The sequence below is a fragment of the Empidonax traillii genome, unplaced genomic scaffold (genome assembly GCF_003031625.1).
Source record: "Empidonax traillii isolate 1590-97213 ecotype Southwest subspecies unplaced genomic scaffold, ASM303162v1 scaffold484:size464376, whole genome shotgun sequence".
NCBI classification, from domain to species: Eukaryota; Metazoa; Chordata; class Aves; order Passeriformes; family Tyrannidae; genus Empidonax; species Empidonax traillii.
This window is the reverse complement of record NW_020955677.1, coordinates 294,381-313,655: the sequence shown is the minus strand read 5'-3', so window position 1 is coordinate 313,655 and position 19,275 is coordinate 294,381. Positions and strand designations below refer to the sequence as shown.

Sequence of the window (19,275 nt, the reverse complement as noted above, 5' to 3'; positions counted from 1 at the left end):
GCCCTGTGTGTACTTGCTTTGCCTGTAATTCCTTTCTACTGATGTCTGTCTTTCTGAGACCCTGAGAATAGAAGCATTTATGAAAGAGTTTCCGCTGCCCTTCTGCAAGGGCAGAAGCTTACTACAAAGTATTAAAGCTTGCACAAAGTACTGCTTTTATTTTCTCCATCCTTCTCAATAGAAGGCACATAACTATGATTGCTGTTGTGACATGTATCAGAGGGTGGGCACAGGCCAAAACAAAACACCAGAGCTTCTGCAGTGTTCCTCCGTCTTTTTAATACACCAAAGCCTCTGTCTTTTTAATACACATTTCTGAACATCCCTTACCATTAAACAACACTAATATAACTACTGATACAGCTGACATGCTGTACTAGCAGAAAAAACACTGAAACAATAGAGAAGAGACCCTGCAGCTGGAAGTTGATGAATCTGAAAGCACAAAATGGATGAAATGCCTGTGACATCAGATTTTAGTAGGCAGAAACTTACCACTGATGAGAAATATAACTATGCAGCATAACATTAATTGAGAAAGTAGCATACTCAGGAGGGCTATAAGGATGTCATGAGGTTATGCAGGCAGAATATTAGCAGGACCAAAGCTTAGCTAGAACTTAATTTGGCTACTGCCATAGAAGACAATAAAAAGTGCTTCTATAAATACATTAAACAGTGCTAAGGAAATTCTCCATCCTTTATTGGCTGCAGGGGGAACATAACGACAGAGGACATGGAAAAGGCTGAGGTACTTAATACCTTCTTTTCCTCAATCTTTTATAGGAAGACCAGTTGTTTCCTGGGTATTGAACCCCCTAAGGTGGGAAACAGGACAGGGAGCAGAATGGAGCCCCATAATTCAGGAGAAGGTGGTCAGTGACATGCTACACCACTTAGACACCCACAGGTCAAGGGGTCAGATGGAATCCATGCGAGGGTGCTGAGAGAGTTGGTGGAAATGCTCACTGAGCCACTTTCCATCACTTATCAGCAGTTCTAGTTAACCTGGGAGGTCCCCGGTGACTGGAGGTTGGTGGATGTGAGACCTGTGTGCAGAAGGGCCAGAAGGAGGATCAGGAATAGCAGACCTGTCAGCTTGACCTGAGTGCCAGGGAAAGTCACGGAGCAGATCATCCTGAGTGCCATCATGCAGCACATTGTGGACAGCCAGGGCATCAGGCCCAGCCAGCACAGGTTTGTGAAGTGGGGGGTTGCTCCTGCTTTGAGCAACCTGATCTCCTTCTGTAACAAGGTGACCTGCTTAGTGGATGAGGGAAGGGCTGTGGCTGTTGCCTGCCTTGATGTCAGTGGAGCTTTTGACACTGTTTCCCACAATGTTCTGGAGAAAGTGGCGGCTCATGGCTAGGATGGGTGGACATTTGGCTGGGTAAAAAACTGTCTGGATGGCCAAGCCCAGAGAGTGATGGTGAACGGAGTTACATCCAACTTGGGGCCAGACACTAGTGGTCTCCAGGGCTCAGAATTAGTACCAGCCCTGTTCAATATTTGTATCAACAAGGCTAAGTACTGGGTCCTGCCCTTGGGTCTCAGCAACCCCAGGAAGCACCGCAGGCTGAGGCAGAGTAGCTATAAAGATGCGCAATGGTGGAAAGACATTGAAGTGTTGGAGCAACAAAGCTGGTGAAGAGTCTGGAGCACAAGTCCTGTGAGCAACAGCTGGAGGTGTTCATCCTGGAGAAAAAGAGGCTCAGGGGAGACCTTATTGCTCTCTACAGCTACTTGAAAGGAGGTTGTAGAGAGATGGGGGTCAGCCTCTTCTTCCAGCAAGGGACAGTACAAGAGAAAGTGGCCTCAGGTTTTTTCAGGGTAAGTTTAGATTAGATATTAAGAACAATTTCCCCACCAAAAAGGTTGTCAAGCATTGGACCAGGATCCCCAGGAAAGTGGTGGAGTCAGCATCCCTGGAGGTATTTAAGAGATATTTGGTGCATGTGGCACTTAGTTCTCACCGTAGAAGAGTACTGTGAATTGATTAATATGTGTAAATTCACAGAGGCAGCTGGGATACATCCAGAGGTGCCAAAGAAGCTGGCCATTTCCTAAGCCACCAGCCGAGTGTCCAGGATTAACAAGCAGCTGCCTTAGGGATGATACCGGGCCTGACACTATTTAGCATCTCTATTCTCTGCAAACAATACAAACCAAATACAATTCTGAGCAAGAAAATTAACTCTAGCTTTGTATATTCTCCTGGTGGAGTATAAAATTAATGTTTAGATTGCTAAGATAATACAGTTAGTTAGCTGAGGAGGAAAGTGATGTAATTTGTGCAGAAGATGTAGTTTAGTTACATAAATCTGGATCATTCCAGGGAAAAAAATAAATAATCCTTGAATATTAGAAGCAGCAGCCTTAGATTTTAATGCTATGAATTGGACTAGCCAAACCTAAGGGATTAAAGCATTAATAATGAAATATAATGAAAGAAAATTATACAGATACTCTAAGCTTTATCAAAGAAGATTATCTGAAAAGAAGAAATGAGGAAACCCAATTCCAATTCAATAATAAATCTTTTAATTTAAAATCTGTAGAGGTGAGTATAACTTAAGGCATTAGGAATATAGTTTTATACATTATAGGTAGTTTTTCTACAGAGCTGCTAAGTACAGTTTGGGATGCTTTGACCATGAAGTGAACTGCATATTCATTAATAAAGACAATTTTAAAATGAAAGTAAACTGGCAGAGACCAGCTGAGCCTGTGACTGTGTGGCGGTTTTTTGGTTTTATTTTTGCCTTTAATTGTTATTGATAGTACCAAATGTGGGAGCAGAGGACTCCACAGCAAGAGTTTTTCTGAACTGAAGTTACCATTTTTAATGATGGAAGAAAGGACAAGTCTCCCTGAATGTGCCCTTTAATGCATGAGAGCACTGTAGTTTTTCTTCAAGGAGCCCTATTGCAGCCTCTTTGTCATTTGGCTAGAATAGGAGTGTCTTTGCACAAGGCTTATTTTCATTTGGAATCCAGACACACTGTCTAGTAACTCTCCTAGTTCTAGTATTTCTGTTACACTGAATGCACTAAACTGAGAGTGTTTTGTTTCAACTTGCAAAAATTTTGAGAAAGGTATTTTAACTATTCACTGTAAAAATAAGGACTACAAATCGGTTAAATTCTGTATGATTAGAAAACGTGCAGGTTAATTACACTAAGTAATTGGGTTTCTCTCAATAGTTGTATCAAGTTGTCTGATGTTTAGGACATGAGTGGGGCTGCATCAGTATTTGAGTGAAGGAGAGGCACAGGACCTGCAGTTAGCTAGAGTCTCCTTGCAAATCTACTTTTCAACGGGACATTGTTTTAATCTGCAGATGTATTAGGTTTTTGCAGACACACTTCTTGAAATTAAGTCTACAGTAGTATATTAACTTGCCGTTTATCTCCCAACAAACATGTGCCAGAAAGCCCTGCAGAGCCCTTGCAGCACATAATTATCAGCATTGGAAGAGTCCTGGAACTACAAAAGAAAAAGGGAGCATATTGTGTTAGCTCTACTTCTTCCACTCTTTTGAGAGCTTTCTCTATCAATTTTCTTCCTGTTTATTTCTCTTCAGACTGCACAGAAGGAATGTAGGAGCTCCTTGACGGTATTTTATTCATACTCTCTTAAATTTTCAATGTGGGAAGTGGCAGCTGTGCATTAGGCATCTGTATAATGAGAGCTGAAGAAATTCTGCCTGTCTCAAAAATACAAGCATATGTCAAAGGACTACTGATCTATGGGTTAGTGATAAGAATTGTTACTACGATATGGAACCGTCACTCTCAAGTGAGACTAGTATTATGTTGGCAGTAAAATTTAATTATTGCATGCTATGCTGTGTGTTTTGGAAGTGGTATGCAGAGGTAAATGGACAGCTTAACTGTCCCATTACACTGAAAAACGTTCATCACTGTAACTGCAAATCCATTTCAGTGAAGCGTATCGCAGCCTGTTTTACATTGCTCCTGAGGTGCAGTTGCTTGGTGTATTCATTTCAATTTCACTCTGTCATTCAAAACTGTTGCCAATGGTTATTTCAAGCTAGGTTTATGGGAGAATAACAGAATGAAATTTGACCAACTTTCTTTGCACATATTTTATGTTTACATAATTTTCTGATTATGAAAAGTAAAGATGAAAATATAGTTAGTGCATATATTTGTGTATGTTACATTTTAGGGAAGAGTTATTAATATGTTTTGCCAAGAAAAAGTCATTCAAGAATTTACCTCCATTCTTTCAAAAATTAGACTTACTTTTAAATTTTGCTTTTCATTTTTTTGTGTGTGTTAGGAGGTTAGCATTCTTGAAAATTAGACCATTTTCTATATGGCTAAGCATTACAATTAATCCTTTTTTTTTTTTTTTTTTTTTTTGGATCCTTTAAAAAATACCTTTGACTATGCATTTAGAGTGTGCTCAGTTTTGTTGCATTCAACCACCAGTAACTTTTTCTTGTGTTGTTGCATTACCCACTCTACTGATTGAAAAATCCCATTAATGATTTCCTAGTGTTTTTTTTTTCCTCAAAGTAAAATCTAATCAGCTGTCCTAGTTGACGCTATAATTACAATAATTCTGTAAGTGGGCCATATAAGGACATAAAATCAGTGGAAAATAGGACAGGAATTGTAGTTCAGAGCACTTAATCTTGAGCTTTATCCATCTTTTTTGATGCAATCATCCTACAGTCTTTTTCACTGAAAAAACTGTAAAGTGAAATCTGGAAGTTGAGGCTTTCATTTTAGAATCAATTATAAACATACCTCTCCTTTAAACATGGGACAGGACTGTTAGCAACGGGCAAAAGATTGTCATCTACATTTTTATGGAATTACAGTAGATAAATGCATATGTATTTTTTTAATATTACCGTCTGATTGGTATCTTTTTTTTGTACAACATGAAGGTTTGAACTAATATGCAGCACCCGCCCAACGAACAAACCAATCAACCGCATGGAACCCTACAACAATTGTCGAGATATTTTTGTTAGAATAGGTATATGTGGCTCTGATGACCTCCCTAACTGTGCTGTGTGTGTCATTTGATGCTGGCACATGTGTAAAGGCAGATGGGACCTATACAGGAAGGGACAGCTGTGGGACTAATGTGTCTTAGTAGTGCCTACACACCACTGCAGAGAGGGGCAGAGCAGAAACCTTTGGAGGGGTCTTAAGTTCATACTGTTGACTGCAGTGTTAGCACAGCTGTGGTCATGATGGCAGTATCTTGTGTCCACTGCATTACCTTAATTTCTGCTTTTTTTCTGTGGAGTTTGTACTGTTCCAGTTGCTCTGAATTTTAGTGTCTGTCCCTCACACGATACAGTCATTTCCTTTCATAAGGAAACTGAGTCTGGCAATAAATTCTGTACCTGCCACCTAGTTTGTGTCTGTGGCTGTCAAACACAATGCTGACATCTTTAAATTCTTTACTCTCTCATTCTAGGTAGCTTGTTCAAGGTCTTCAGGGGGATGTGTGAAAATTGAGATTGAATGAGAAGCCTGCAGGTTAAACAAGAAGCATTGGTCATCTTCTGTAAGACTTTTTGTAATAGCAGTTTCACTAACTTTGGGCATAGTATGAGGCACATGTATTCTCTTATCTGATAGAAGGAAAGAGAAATTGCAGACTAAATGCTCTTTGTTTAATACAGTAATAGGGCTGCTGGCAACATTGGCAAGGACTCTTAACAGGAAGTGGCTCAGTTCTTTTCCAAACAGGTATACATTTTCACCTTGCCTGTCCTTTGATACTCAGTTTTAAGTGGAATTACTCCAGCTGCATTCTTAGCTGCTTTTACCACTGGTAAGTTTTCACTGTTTCTTGAACACATCATTAGCATCTGCTTTGCTGTACTGTTGATGTGATATGTGTTTGTCTCAAAAGATTGTTACTTTAGCTTAACCAGAACAGTTCAGGTGCATTTTATCCTATGATGTTGGGAGTAGCTATAAAATTCAATTAAGGAAGAAAAATCTGTATTCCCTGGAGAATGTAGAGGAAAGATTTAAGACACCAGTATGGATTCAAGACCTAAATAATATTAGAAGGCTCCTGAGTTTTCCTCTTTTCTCTCAGCTACCTCTTTTTAGTCTCTTTGGATGTTCTTATAAATCGATTCCTGCTAGCTATGACATCTTTCTAACTTGCTTGAAATACTGCTTCGGAAAAACTTCGCATTCTCTGGAAAAATATCTTGACTGTCTCACCCACGCTGGAGTACTCACAAGTTTCCTCTGGAATACCAGGTTGTCTTGTGTGCCACGTGCCACAAATGAATAGGAAGGTTTCTGTTTAGGAATTACTGTTAGGCTAAATTAATTCCTCGAGCTCTTTATTGTTGTATTTTGACCACTCAAATGATGTTCAGATATGAAGATGTTAGATGAGAAAGTATGTACCCTTCTCTCACATTTTCTTCAAGATGCCCCATCACCACAATAACAATTTCTTATAAGTAGGTGTTATAAGAAATTACAATAATTTTGTGTGGATTTATGATGGTGAAGAGGCAGAAGAGTTGATCATCTCAATTACAAAAGAAAAATCTATCAGGTCCAAAGTTCCCATGTCTTATTTGGACTGAGACTTAGCAAGAAGTGCTGATGAAAGCAGAGTAGGAAAAGCAGCATTCCCACCTTTTGTTATAACTGAGAAGCTGCAAGGTAATTGTCAGCTTGTGTCCTCTACCTATCTCTCTGTATAATATTACCAAAATTTGACCTCCCAAGAGCCACATGATTAATTCAAAAATCCTTTTCACTTCAAGCTCTTGCTGGTGAAGTGGGTTTTATAAAAGTGTTTCAAATTGCTAATGCTCTACCACTGCTATAAGCCTTTGCTTCTGGTTTCTTAAATTAGCAGCACCAATGCAACTGGGTACTAACAAAAATCATCTTAAATAAATAAATGAAGAGAGCGGGGGCAGAAGGGGGCAAAGTGTCTTTTTGGAATCACCTTTAATCTCAAATATTTTAATTTAAATTTATGGTGCAGCTGGCCAGTATGGTGTGGGGGAAAATGCAAGTTGCGGTAGTTTGGCAGATGCCCTGAGGGCAATATAAGGCTCTTCTGCTTTGGATATTCCTTAACGTAAGAGCATGTAATTACTTGACTGGTTGCATTTAGTGCTTAATTGATTTACTTCACCAGGCACCACCCTATAGTGATGAATATGTTTTCCTAAAGAGCAGGAGCAGATGACGCTCCCTCTGACTTGCATTTTCCTGTTTCTGTGTACACAAAAGGATGATGTCTCTTCTCTCAGTCCTGTATGACTTCTCCAGCAGTAGATTTGTTGTTGACCTTCATCAGCACTTGGTTCTTCGGGTATTTACTTGTTGCTGCAGGTTTTCACTAGTTAATAGAACTAAAAGGCCTGGAAAATGAACTAATGGCGTTGTCAGGACAGGTGCATTGATAGCATAATCCTCAATGCAAACATATTGTGAGTTGCTGGGGAGATAATATGTCATCTTCAGCTTTTGCATTATCTTGTCAGTGTATCTGGAAGGTAGGTGAGAGGTCACTGCAGTCTCTCTAAGAGCTCTGTACTTCCAAGTAGGATGGAGAATGATATGAGCAGTACCAGGAAGTTAAGAACAGAGATATATTCGTAGTTGAAAAGAAATATTTAATAGTCATGATAATTAATGTGATTAATATTAAATATTTGTCTGGCCAGAGCAATTCCAAAGGGATTTTTTATAGATACATTCTCGTCTCTGCAAACAGTAGGAAAATATTATTTTGAGGGATGGAAGAATGGGGGGGGCAATGGTGAATATTCCCTTTGTTACAATCAAGAGACCATAATGATCAACAGACTAATAAGTTGCTGGCTTGGCAGTTTAATGAGACAAGTCTCTTCCATATGTTTTTTATTATGGACCATAGGCACTGATTCTTGTAAGGTACTGAATCACATAGCTGGCAAAAGGAAGTATTAGAGAAAAGCTTTATACCAGAAGTTTTCCAGTCATTTAACCATAAACTTTTTGGTTTTGTATATAAAACAGCATACATTGTATTACTGTCCATATAATCAGTCAAAAGTGAGCAAATGCAAGACATTTGACAGAAATTATTTTAATCTGTACAATTCACAGAATCACAGAGAATATTCTGAATTGGAAGGGACCCTCAAGGATCCTGGAGTCCAGCTCCTGGCCCTTCATGGGACAGTCCCAAAAATCACACCACGTACCCGAGATAATTATCTAAACACTTCTTGAACTCTGTCAGGCTTGGTGCTGTGACCACTTCCCTGAGGAGCCTGTTCCAGTGCCCAACCATCCTCTGGGTGAAGAACGTTTTCCTCATATCCAAACTAAATCTCCCTGGACACAACTTCAGGCCATTCCCACAGGTCCTGTCACTTGCCAGAGAGATCAGTGTCTGCCCCTGCACTTCCCCTCACGAGGAAGTTGTAGGCTGTGATTATGTTTCCCCTCAGTCTCCTCCAGGCTGAACAGACCAAGTGCCCTCAGTTATAATACAGTTTCTCTCAAAGCCCTTCACTTTGTCGCCGTCCTTGTGTTGTGCTTCCTACTAACCTCTCCTATCATGATGTTCCACTCCCCTTTCTGCCTTCCTCAGCAATTCTGGATTGTATATGAGGTTGTTGCCATCCTTGATTATTGGGTCTAGTGCTTGTTCAAAAATGATTGCTCTGTTCATGCTGATAGAACTTTGTACCTATGGTCATTTGCTGTCAGAAGTGTGCCAAGTCTGCATCTGTTCTAAGATCAGGTGCATCCCGTTTAAGGTGATGGAAGCAGGCAGGGATTGAATGCTCTAGCACTGCAGAAAGTGGAAGTAAAGGTAGCTTAACACCAAGCCACAAGACAGCTGCTGTCATAGCAGGTGCAGTTCTGACACTCTTTGAGAGCAGAATGAGTCCAGAGGCTGAAAGCATTGCATAGTTTGAGGTACAAATGCAAGTGATTACTGAGCCACATTTATTTATTTGCTTTCCCATGTTCTGAAATGACCTCTACAGACATCTGGAATAGATTGAAACACTGGTTTGTGCTGATTCAGCGATGCAAGGCATGGATTTCTAAACTGGCAAGTGACTTTCTAAACTGGCAGGTGGATAGTGCTCAGATGTTCTTGTTACTAGACTTCATAAACCAAGATTTCTTTTGAGGAAGTAATGGCATCAACAGGAGGATGAACACTTTGCTTTTCTAGTGACAGAGCCATTGGAACTAAATTCATTGCTCCTCAGTGTCGGCGTCCCATTAAACCAGCAGTACTACTCAGATTTTGGTTACACGCCAGGGCACCAGACATGACAGTGGGTCTCCTTATTATACTCATCATTCTTCTCCTACTCACATCATATAGACCCAAGAAAGACACAGCTGTTTTCACTCTGCTAAAGCTCTGTTGGTGTTTGAATACAGTGGTTATGAAATTAGTGGGCTTTTCAATGCAGGAAAAAGTGACAATGTTGTACTGTCACTGCAGCTGGTGTTTTTGTTTTGGTTTGGTTGGTTGTTTTGGTTTGGTTTGATTTTTTGGTTTTTGGTTTTGTTTTTTTTTTTTCATAATAAAAATGTTACATTTCCATTAAAATTTAATTTTAGGGTAAGATGGTGAAAGGAATGGGGGGTGCCATGGACCTGGTATCCAGCGCACAGACCAAAGTTGTCGTTACCATGGAACACTCAGCCAAGGTGAGACTCTGACACTTCTTTCTAAATGAGTGTTTTGTGCTATAACAAAAAAAAAAAAAAAAAAAAAAAAAAAAAAAAAAAAAAAAAAAAAAAAAAAAAAGATAAAAAACACATATTAATTCTGCTCCTTTTGAGGATTTGATAGTTTTGCTGTTAGTTATTATGGTGGTGCAACTGGGGCTAGGTTAGGATGGTTCCTTTCTTCTTGTAAGTGAATCACTCACCATGGGAAAAAAAAATGAAATATTAACTTGGTGTTTAAAAGCTGCACACATTTTTTTAGCTACTTCATGCAAATTTAATGGGGGTGGCAATTGCTAAAGCTACAATAGATGCAACCCTACTCCTTGCCTTAGACTAATCTGAAAAATGAGGTTCCCCATGGCTAAATACTTGTTATGATGGAAAGGTATTTACCTTTGAAGTTGCCAGTCAAATTGGTACTGACAGCTTAATAGAACAGAAATTTTTGGCATGATGAGATGCAGGCTGCCTTACATCATTATGTGTTAGTGGTTAATCTAGAGACTTCTTTGTGGGTGCAATAGATATAAGCAGTCCCCCACAAAAGATGATATGAAACTTTTCATTTGAATCTTCTAAAATGGGACTGTGCAAAATACAAGAAAAATATACTGAAGGAGAAAAATCTCTATACTGAATGTTTAAAAATTTCATTTTTGTTTAATTTCTGGGTTTCTGGTATTCCAAGTTTGTTGTATGTCTGCAACAAGAAGTAATCTGTATTGTTTAAAATAATACCCTTGTCAGAATGCATATAGGCCATCATAAGGAATTTACATGGTAAACTATAGCAAATACGTAAATATGGAAGTAAATATATTAGCAATTGTGTGATTTTGAATGAGAATCAAAGATTTAATTTTTACTTAAAAAAAAACCCCTGAAAAATGTAGTAGTTTCACAGTTTATACTAAGCTGTGATCATATGTAGTTATCTATTTGCTCGTACACACACTTTGGGTATTAATGTAATCTGAATAAATATTTGTCCTAAATTTCTGCTTACTGTGGAATTTGGTTAAGGCTCAAAGTCCAGGCATGGTGTAATTATTCAAACCAGTTTTTCTCTTTAGAGACACTATTGCTGGAATATTTTTTCAAAACGGTGTTTGGAAATTGTTTGTTGGGTTTTTTCTCTGTGAGAGTACTGAAACCTGAAAAGATAAAAGCACAGATAGGTTCACTGTTACAAACAATCTAGGCATAGAATCATTTATTTTTGCCTACACATACCTACTTTGGGGACTGGTGTGCATGGTGTGCCTGCTATGCACTTCAGGAGAGCCAGTTACAGGCTTTCATAAATTATTTCTTCTGCTTTTGTGAGAAGGCATTGCCAAACTAAACTCTATGCGTTATTTTTATTTTATTCTTTTTTTAAAATGGCACTCTTTCCTCTTACCTAGTCTCTTTTTGGGGTCTTCATACTAATGCTTCTTGTTTCCTAAAAAGTTAAGATGGTGAAAACCAGAAATCTCATGTTTAAAGATCAAAAACTGCTGTTAAAGTTTTCAGGTGCGGTTTTTTTTTCTTTACAGACAAGCAAATATAGAACCCGTGAGGCCAGCTCTGAAAGTCAGAAGCCTTATGTTGGGCATGACTGCTTTTTAATTTTTGACACCAAAGATTTTCTTGCTAACTTATTGCATCTGAATCTATGCATCAGAGGAGAAGTGTTTCATCCTACTTGAAGCCCAGTGTGCTACTGAGTGAAAGAAATGGTCTACATGTACTGAGACACTCTCTTGTCTGCTGGCTTTTGAGTAAAAGGCACAATTTTGTCATCTTACTCTCCCAATAAATAAGAAATCTAGTATTAGATTCCAAAGTTTGCTGTATATTAACAGCAGTCAAGATTTGATGGATGAAAATACAGTGGAAAGCATAGAATATAGGCAGTACCTTCCATGGACATGTTCAAAGTTGCTGCAATAGGTAGTTTTGCGTGCAGTTTTGTCTCATTTGTGATCTTGTGAAAGATCTTTTCATCCTTTTCAAATTTTTTTGTATAATAGTAATGGCTTGTTAAACATTAAATTTTTCTAAGAGTTTAGTAGCCCTTCTCTTTTCATTACAGACACTGCAGTGTTTAACATAGAAATAGACTCAGTCCTTGCAGCACAGGCAAAATATGATTTACAGTTAATTATGAGGATGAAACTAGTGTCTTGTCTTAACACTCATACTCAAAGAATTTTCCTCTTTTTCAAGTCTGATATGTAGTATTTTACAAATACAAATAAATACATTCAACCCCAAATTAATTACATTTTTAATTACCCAAATTTGGACATGTATTGAAAACCAAAAGACACAGAAGTTGGATGAGAGAACATGAAATGAGCTTTGTAGAAGACTCTTCAGCTTAATAAACGCTATTGAGGAGGGGTGACAAATAAATATACAAAATAATGAGGGTGTGGAGAGGGTGGATGCCGAAGGATTTGTCACTGCTTTATAAAGCAAGTAGGGATACCTAACTGAAATTGGCTACCTGCATGGTTGAAACATGAACAAGCTCTTTTCACAGCCAGGTGACAAAGTTGTGGATGATCAGCAGAATAATACAACATCGCCAATAATTAAGCCTATAAGAAAGGGGCTAAACTGCTTTATGAGGATGAGTTCATCAGTGGCAAATAGCATTGCCCAGAAGCAGTCTCTGCCTCAGAAAATCTGTACATCACAGCATATCAGGAACCAGGAGGGCATATCTGTAGAAGGATGTTCCAATTTTTGCTCCATATTCTTATGCCACTGTGAGACACTTGGTAAATGGACCTGAAGTCTAATTCATTGACCTCTTTTTTAATTTATTTTTTGCTAAACTTCCTCTTTGTTTATAACCATGAAGAAAAAAAATAATAGAATTTATTTATTTATTTAATGTCAAGACAGTCACTGTGCATCCGTGTCTGATCTGCAAAATACTGCCTGAGAGAATTAGAAGTCAGGTTCTTACCCCCATACCATCATTGACATGTTTTGCAAAACGTAGTGAAGTAATGGCTGGTAATTGTTCCATGTTGTGAAAAGAGTTGTCTACACTAAGCAGTTGATTTGGACATGACTGAAACATGGAGCACTGAATTGAAAACTCCTTTTTCATACTGTGTTGTGCAAGATTAAGGACATTTTTGTTCTTCAGCAACAGAATTTTTTTAGTTAAAGGAGACTGGGACACCTTAAGGCTTTTTGTATTTGCACAACAGTCTTTTCCTTTATCTGAACAAATCTTGTATAAATTCAGATGGTAAAAAATCATTCCATTCAGACTGTTGTTCTTACGTCCTGCCTGATGGATGTCTTCCAAAAGTCACAGAATCATTTAGGTTGGAAAAGACCTCTAAGATCATTGAATCCAGCCTTTGAAAAGATCAGGAAATGCATGTCATCTTCAGAGCCATCTGGTAATACAATTATCTTCAGCTCAAGTGTTAAGAAGCTCAAATGTATCAGTTGTCAGGGACACAGGAGCCATTGAAGCTGCCACCTCTGCAAGTCCATGCATTTAAATCTCAGGTCCCAGAAAGAGACACTTCATTTCCTAGGGCCGAGAAATGTATCTGGTATGTTACTGAAGGTATTACAAATAGCACAGATTAGTCTTGGCTCTTAGCCCAAGTGCGTAAGAATGTCCTCAAGATGGGCAGGATATAAGTAGATCAATTGAAAGTAACTAGAATGCACAGAAAAAATAAATATTCAAAAGCACGGATTGCTTATCTTGTTTTCACTCGGGAGTCAAACTGGCTGTGAGGTGGTTCCCAAATTTATATTAAGCCTTAAGGCAAGCTGATGATGGTAAATTTTTTGAGTATTGCGTTTAGAGTGTTAAATGAGACATGTTACACTCTGAGGGTTCTGAACTGAAAACTGATATTCAGTGTAACTGAAAATTGATAATTAGAGAAAAAAATAAAAGCATGGGATAATGGAAGAAATGTGCACTTAGTGCTACCTCTGTAAAACACTTACAAATACTGATGAAAAATGTAGCAATCCATCTTTTTTATATCCATTCAGAGCTCTTGAAGCTTACATTAATTTAGTAGGTTCTAAAGCCATTTGTGAACTCTTAACTAAAAGAAGGAAGAAAAGAAGAAAAAAAAAGAAATTAGAAAAGATGAGGGCATCACCTCAAAAAGCCCCAAACCTTACCTGTCCAACTTCATATCAGAAACTATGTCTTCTCATGAGGTAATATTCTTCCCAGGATTTAAGTTAGCTGGCATTTGATGACCCTGAAAAGAAGGTGCTTTTAAGTAAATCATGTTTTCCATATATACATTCTTTTCTACTACATACTGATTTGTTCTGTCTAAAATAGAGATAATGTAACTTCAACCAACACTGGAGGATGAGCATATTGCACTCATCTCTCAGTCTGCTTTTGGACTTTCCTTGAAGAGATAGAGGGAATGGGAATTCAGTGTGGGTAAAGAAACTGTATTTACTATTTTCAAAGCATAACTTTGTGCTTGAGCCCTGGGGTTTGAAATGCCTCATATATGGCTGATTCTGCTCATAGTGTTTGTGATAAAGTATAAGACAGAGAAATGTGTTTCCCATAATGTTTTTCCCTAATTTTTGTCTTTCATGTGTCATCAGTGAGGCCCCATGTATTTCTTGTCCTCATATTGCAGCAGGAAGGGCAGATTATTAAGCAGCAGTATGCAGAACTTCTAAACTCAGGAGTCCACTCAGTGGTACAGTAAGATTCTTATTGGTCGTCTTCCTCTATGTAGGATTTAAGTAATAACTGTCCCAAATTGCCAGAATTATAATCTGCCATAGAAGTGAATTCAAAGAGTGTTCTGAATACACTCTTTTCAGTAACACTGAATGACTACAAATGTGATTTTCGTGTATGTATTTGAATTCTGAGTAAGCTGTGTTGTTTTTGAAAATTTTTGCTTGTCTCTATATTGTTAAACACAGGGCAATGTCCATAAAATCTTGGAAAAATGCAGCTTGCCACTTACTGGGAAACAATGTGTCGACCGCATCATTACAGAGAAGGTAAAGTACTTTTCTTGAATCCTTGCTAACAAATTCCTCCTCCCATCCCAAATGAAAGTAGTAAAGCTTGGTAAAAATGAAGAATAGTTTAGTATCTGTTGCCACTGAAGAGAAAAGACTCCCTTGGAGTTCAGATCTGAAGGTCTTGGTGCTCATATTTTTCCTTTTGAAGCTTTGACATGTAGCATGCTGAACTGCACCCTTAGACACCTTCAGAACAAAGATGCCATGTATGACAGGCAAGAAAAGTGAATCTCCTTTTTTTTCTTAAAGTATTCCTGAAAATTTGCTGTGAGGTGCAAATCTTCAAGTGCAGCAGTAATCACAGCTTGGGGTGGTGTTTTTGTGGTTTTGTTGTTGTTTGGTTGGTTTGTGTTTTTTGTTTGGTTTGGGGGTTTGTTTGTTTCGTTAGTTTCGGGGGTGTTACACCAGCAGAGCACATATAAGTTAGACAATTGGCATCTTCTTCAGTGTATACTATAGACTGTTTTACATATAGCTGTTGCTGTAGCAGAGCTTTAAGTCTTTTATTCTTACTTGATTCTGTTTGTGAAGCAATTTATTCTCCAGTGCAAGTATATATGAGCATCTGATGTTGCTACTGCTCAAAATACATTAGTGGATCTTTACAGCAAAGGATAAGGGACTAAAGGTTTTTGCTGTAATTGTACTCCTTTTATTATCAGTGTTTACATTTTTAAGGATGTAGAGTAGTCCCTCTGTGAGTCATCTATCATGCCAAGTAGAATGCATCAAAGGTGGTGATGTAGAATTTGCTTTCTCCCAGTGATGTATTGCTACATTTAAACGATTTTTTCTTCACAAAGTAAGGAAAAATAAATTAAAATGGGGAAGTTTTTCCAGTCCTCTACTCACGGGCCACATACAAATGTAAGGAAAAAGAAAAGAGAGGGAGCAAAGGTTAATAGAAAATAAAAAATAAGCAGAATTTCTCTTAAGATTCATCACTTGCCAGATCTTCTGTCTTTATTAGGAGATGACACAAATGTACAACAGCATTTAGATAGTATTGCAAATTCAGTTTCCACAGTAGCATCCTAGTGTTCATGTTCCTTTATGACCAGCTTCTCCTTTAAGACTTAGAGGAGCTGTCATTTTTTAGTCCCATAAAGTGGTCTCACATGCCCAGAGGACAGCTAGACTTCAGTGCACTTGTATTTTGAGCTTAAGACTCCAATTTTATTTCAGGTTCAATCTTCACTGGTCTTTTGCTACTGAACTTTTATTTTTAAGGAAAATTACTTTAAACCTTATGGTTTCCCTGGCAACTAGCTTGCAACCTGTGTATCTCCCTCTGGTAGGCACTATTAAAGTGCACATTGTTTTACAGGTGTTTTTTATGTGATGTGCATGTAAGTCTCAGAAGTGGAGTGCATAGCTTACGAAGACATCAGGACCTTTGCTCCTTCAGCCACTTCCTCCCAGGCTTTCTATTGAAAATACAGCAGGAAATGTTCATTGCTAGCTTCTGAAAATACTGGTGTTTGTACTGGGTGTGTAGTAACTGTATGAGAAACTTACAATCAGACAAAGGTGATCTCTACTCACTACTGGCCTTAAAATGAAATAAAACAATGGGGGAGATGTTCTCTTTTCCTGTTTCTTTCATGGTCTCTTGCTGGGCATTGTCTTACAGCAAAGAACGTTTCAGCCTTTTCCTTTGGACTTCCCATTCTCACCAGATGGGAGTGGCAGGCATGGTCCTCATTTCCTGCAGTGATGAACAGTTGTACATTTTTCCCACAAAACTAACACATAGAGTATTTTAAGTGCTTTCAGTTTCAAAAAAAATGTAGCAGAAATCTTTATTGATCAGTCAGAAAAGTGAACAGTGAAACCAGTTGATACTGGCATCTTTTGTTGCTGAGGGAATGCTCCCCACTTCGGCATACCATTTTGTACAACATTACTGCTTACATTCCTGTTTGCTGCTTTGATAATAAAAAAAGTAATTGTGTGCTTTTTGATCTTGGTAGGCGGTGTTTGATGTGGACAAGAAGAAGGGATTGACTCTCATAGAAATCTGGGAAGGACTGACAGTGGATGATATCAAGAAAAGCACTGGCTGTGACTTTGCAGTAAGTAGTTTTACAAACCCATATAGTTAGCCAGGAGTCAAAACAAATGTTCTCCACAAATTCTCATCACATGAAGACTTGTAGATGAAGTAAGTTTCTTCTTTATAGGTGAGGACTGAATAGATTACCTGTGGGATTTACAATCATAGAATCATAGAATTAACTGGGTTGGAAGAGACCTCCAAGATCATCAAATCCAACCCTTGATCCAACCCCACTGTGATTACTAGATCATGGCACTCAGTGCCACATCCAACCTCATCTTAAAAACCTCCAGGGAAGGTGAATCCACCACCTCTCTGGGCATTCCAATGCCTGATCACTCTCTCTGTGAAGAACTTCTTTCTAATATCCAACGTAAACCTCCTCTGGCAGAGCTTAAGCCCGTGCCCTCTTGTCCTACTGGTGATTGCCTGGGAGAAGAGACCGACCCCCACCTGGCTACAACCTCCTCTCAGGTAGTTGTAGAGAGTGATGAGGTCACCCCTGAGCCTCCTCTTCTCCAGACTAAACAACCCCAGCTCCCTCAGCCTCTCCTCATAGGACTTGTGCTCAAGTCCCTTCACCAGCCTCGTTGCTCTTCTCTGGACCTGCTCCAGCACCTCAATATCCTTCCTGAGCGGAGGGGCCCAGATCTGGACACAGCACTCCAGGTGTGGCCTCACCAGCACTGAGTACAGGGGAAGAATCACTTCCCTGCTCCTGCTGTCACACTGTTCCTGATCCAGGCCAGGATGCCACTGGCCTTCTTGGCCACCTGGGCACACTGCTGGCTCATGTTCAGCTTCCTGTCAATCCAAACTCCCAGGTCCCTTTCTGCCTGGCTGCTCAGCCCTCCTTTGGCAAAAATATTGTACAAATAGTTGGGCAATATTTAGTAGTGAAGCAAAGTACTCTTCCTCTATGCAGAGTTTCATGGCAGAGCAATAGAACATAAAGACTCCTGACTGTTCAGTATGTAAAAGGCTTTCTTAATAATGCTTTGAGCAGACTGTTGGTAGTAAGTAAAACTTTCTGAGCAATGAGCCTTTGAAATTCCATTCATTTCCTGTGTCCATAAGAGAGCATTTCTGACAACTAAATGTGATAGTGTATGTTTTTCTTTCAAAAATTTTAAATAAGGAGCTGTTCACTGCTGAAAATATCCTAATTTATCTGAGAAAAAATTTGGATTAAAGACAGTTAGTTTGCTACTGCAGAGTTCAGGAAGATGCTACAGAGTTACTTTGATAGGTTATTAATTTTCCAGGTAAAGTCATTATTATTTTTTAATTTTTTAAATTTAATTTTTTATTTATGAAAGCATTTTAATATGGAAGCAGACTTCCATATTCAGCAATTCTGTGTGCAAAAGAAATTATTCGTTCAGCTTCTGACTTTAATCTAGGAAAAAATTATCAGTTTTTTAAAACTTTGATAAAGTCAGGACATCTTTTCCTTGGGCAGGACAACCTGTAAACAGCTAGCATCTAAAATTAAAAATTAACTTTGTATGTTTGTAGCTATTGCAGTTAGTCACTTTGTTTTGTTCTTTTATATTTAATTTGGGAAGTAACTTCATAATGAATTTGAAGGTGTGATGTTTAGTAAGTATTTACGTAGATGTAAACTACAGTAAAGGACTGTTTTCAGAACACACTAACACTTATTTTTTTCAAACCTGCTTGTTTGGAAGGATCTGGGGCTTTTTTTTTTTTTGTTCAGGTGACCAATATATATGTAGTCAATCAAATGTGTGTTTCCCAAAGTAAAGGGCATCAGCCTGTGCTCAAGGCAATAGGAACAAAAGCAACTAAAAAACTCAGAGACAAGTGAGAAGCGTAAAATGATGGGCTGTGAGGTAGAGCTTTGCAGCAGATGTGGTATGGCAAGACTATAAGCGTACCAACCAGCAAGTTCCTCGCTGCTTTTCTGGAAGTGTTACAGAGGAGAGGTATAAATTTCAAATAGTTAATGTAGCCTGAAGTTAGCAGTTGATGAGAGATATTGGAGCAATCCACTGTCTTCGTCCCTGGGATGTATCTTACTAGGATCAGGAAGACACACTCCACAGGCATCGTTTCCTTGTTGTCCAGAGAGCACACTCTGCTCCACATGGCTGCCGTAGTTGAAATGAATCACGAGTTGCACTAAAACACCTGTAGGCACGAAAAATGTAGATGCTGCTTGGCTTGTACTTTTACAGGTACTTTCCTTGAAAGCAGGTGGCTTGCATAATTGCTAGCAAAGTAATGCTTGTTTGCAGAGTGTGTACCTCTGCCAAAGTGTGCACAGGAGTCAATGTGACATACTGGTGAGTCATTACAAAGTGTTTGAAATCTGTACAGCACTGTAGATGGAAAGCATGAACCGCAATGATTTGTTTGTTAAACGTGGCATGGAAGCGCGCTAGCTTGGTCCTTCCCTTCCCTTCCCTTCCCTTCCCTTCC

At 38.7% G+C, this 19,275-nt stretch overlaps 1 protein-coding gene across 1 annotated transcript in view; it reads left to right on the top strand.

Annotated features, from left to right (window-relative positions):
• The window catches only part of OXCT1 (3-oxoacid CoA-transferase 1), a 75,683-nt gene extending 58,693 nt beyond the window's left edge, over window positions 1-16,990 (top strand). Inside the window, exons 14-16 of the mRNA XM_027896174.1 lie at window positions 9,612-9,701; window positions 14,667-14,747; window positions 16,745-16,990. Coding sequence (XP_027751975.1) covers window positions 9,612-9,701; window positions 14,667-14,747; window positions 16,745-16,876 — 303 coding nt within the window. The 3' untranslated portion in view covers window positions 16,877-16,990. The remainder of the gene's footprint in view (window positions 1-9,611; window positions 9,702-14,666; window positions 14,748-16,744) is intronic.
• The last annotated feature ends 2,285 nt before the right edge of the window (window positions 16,991-19,275 follow it).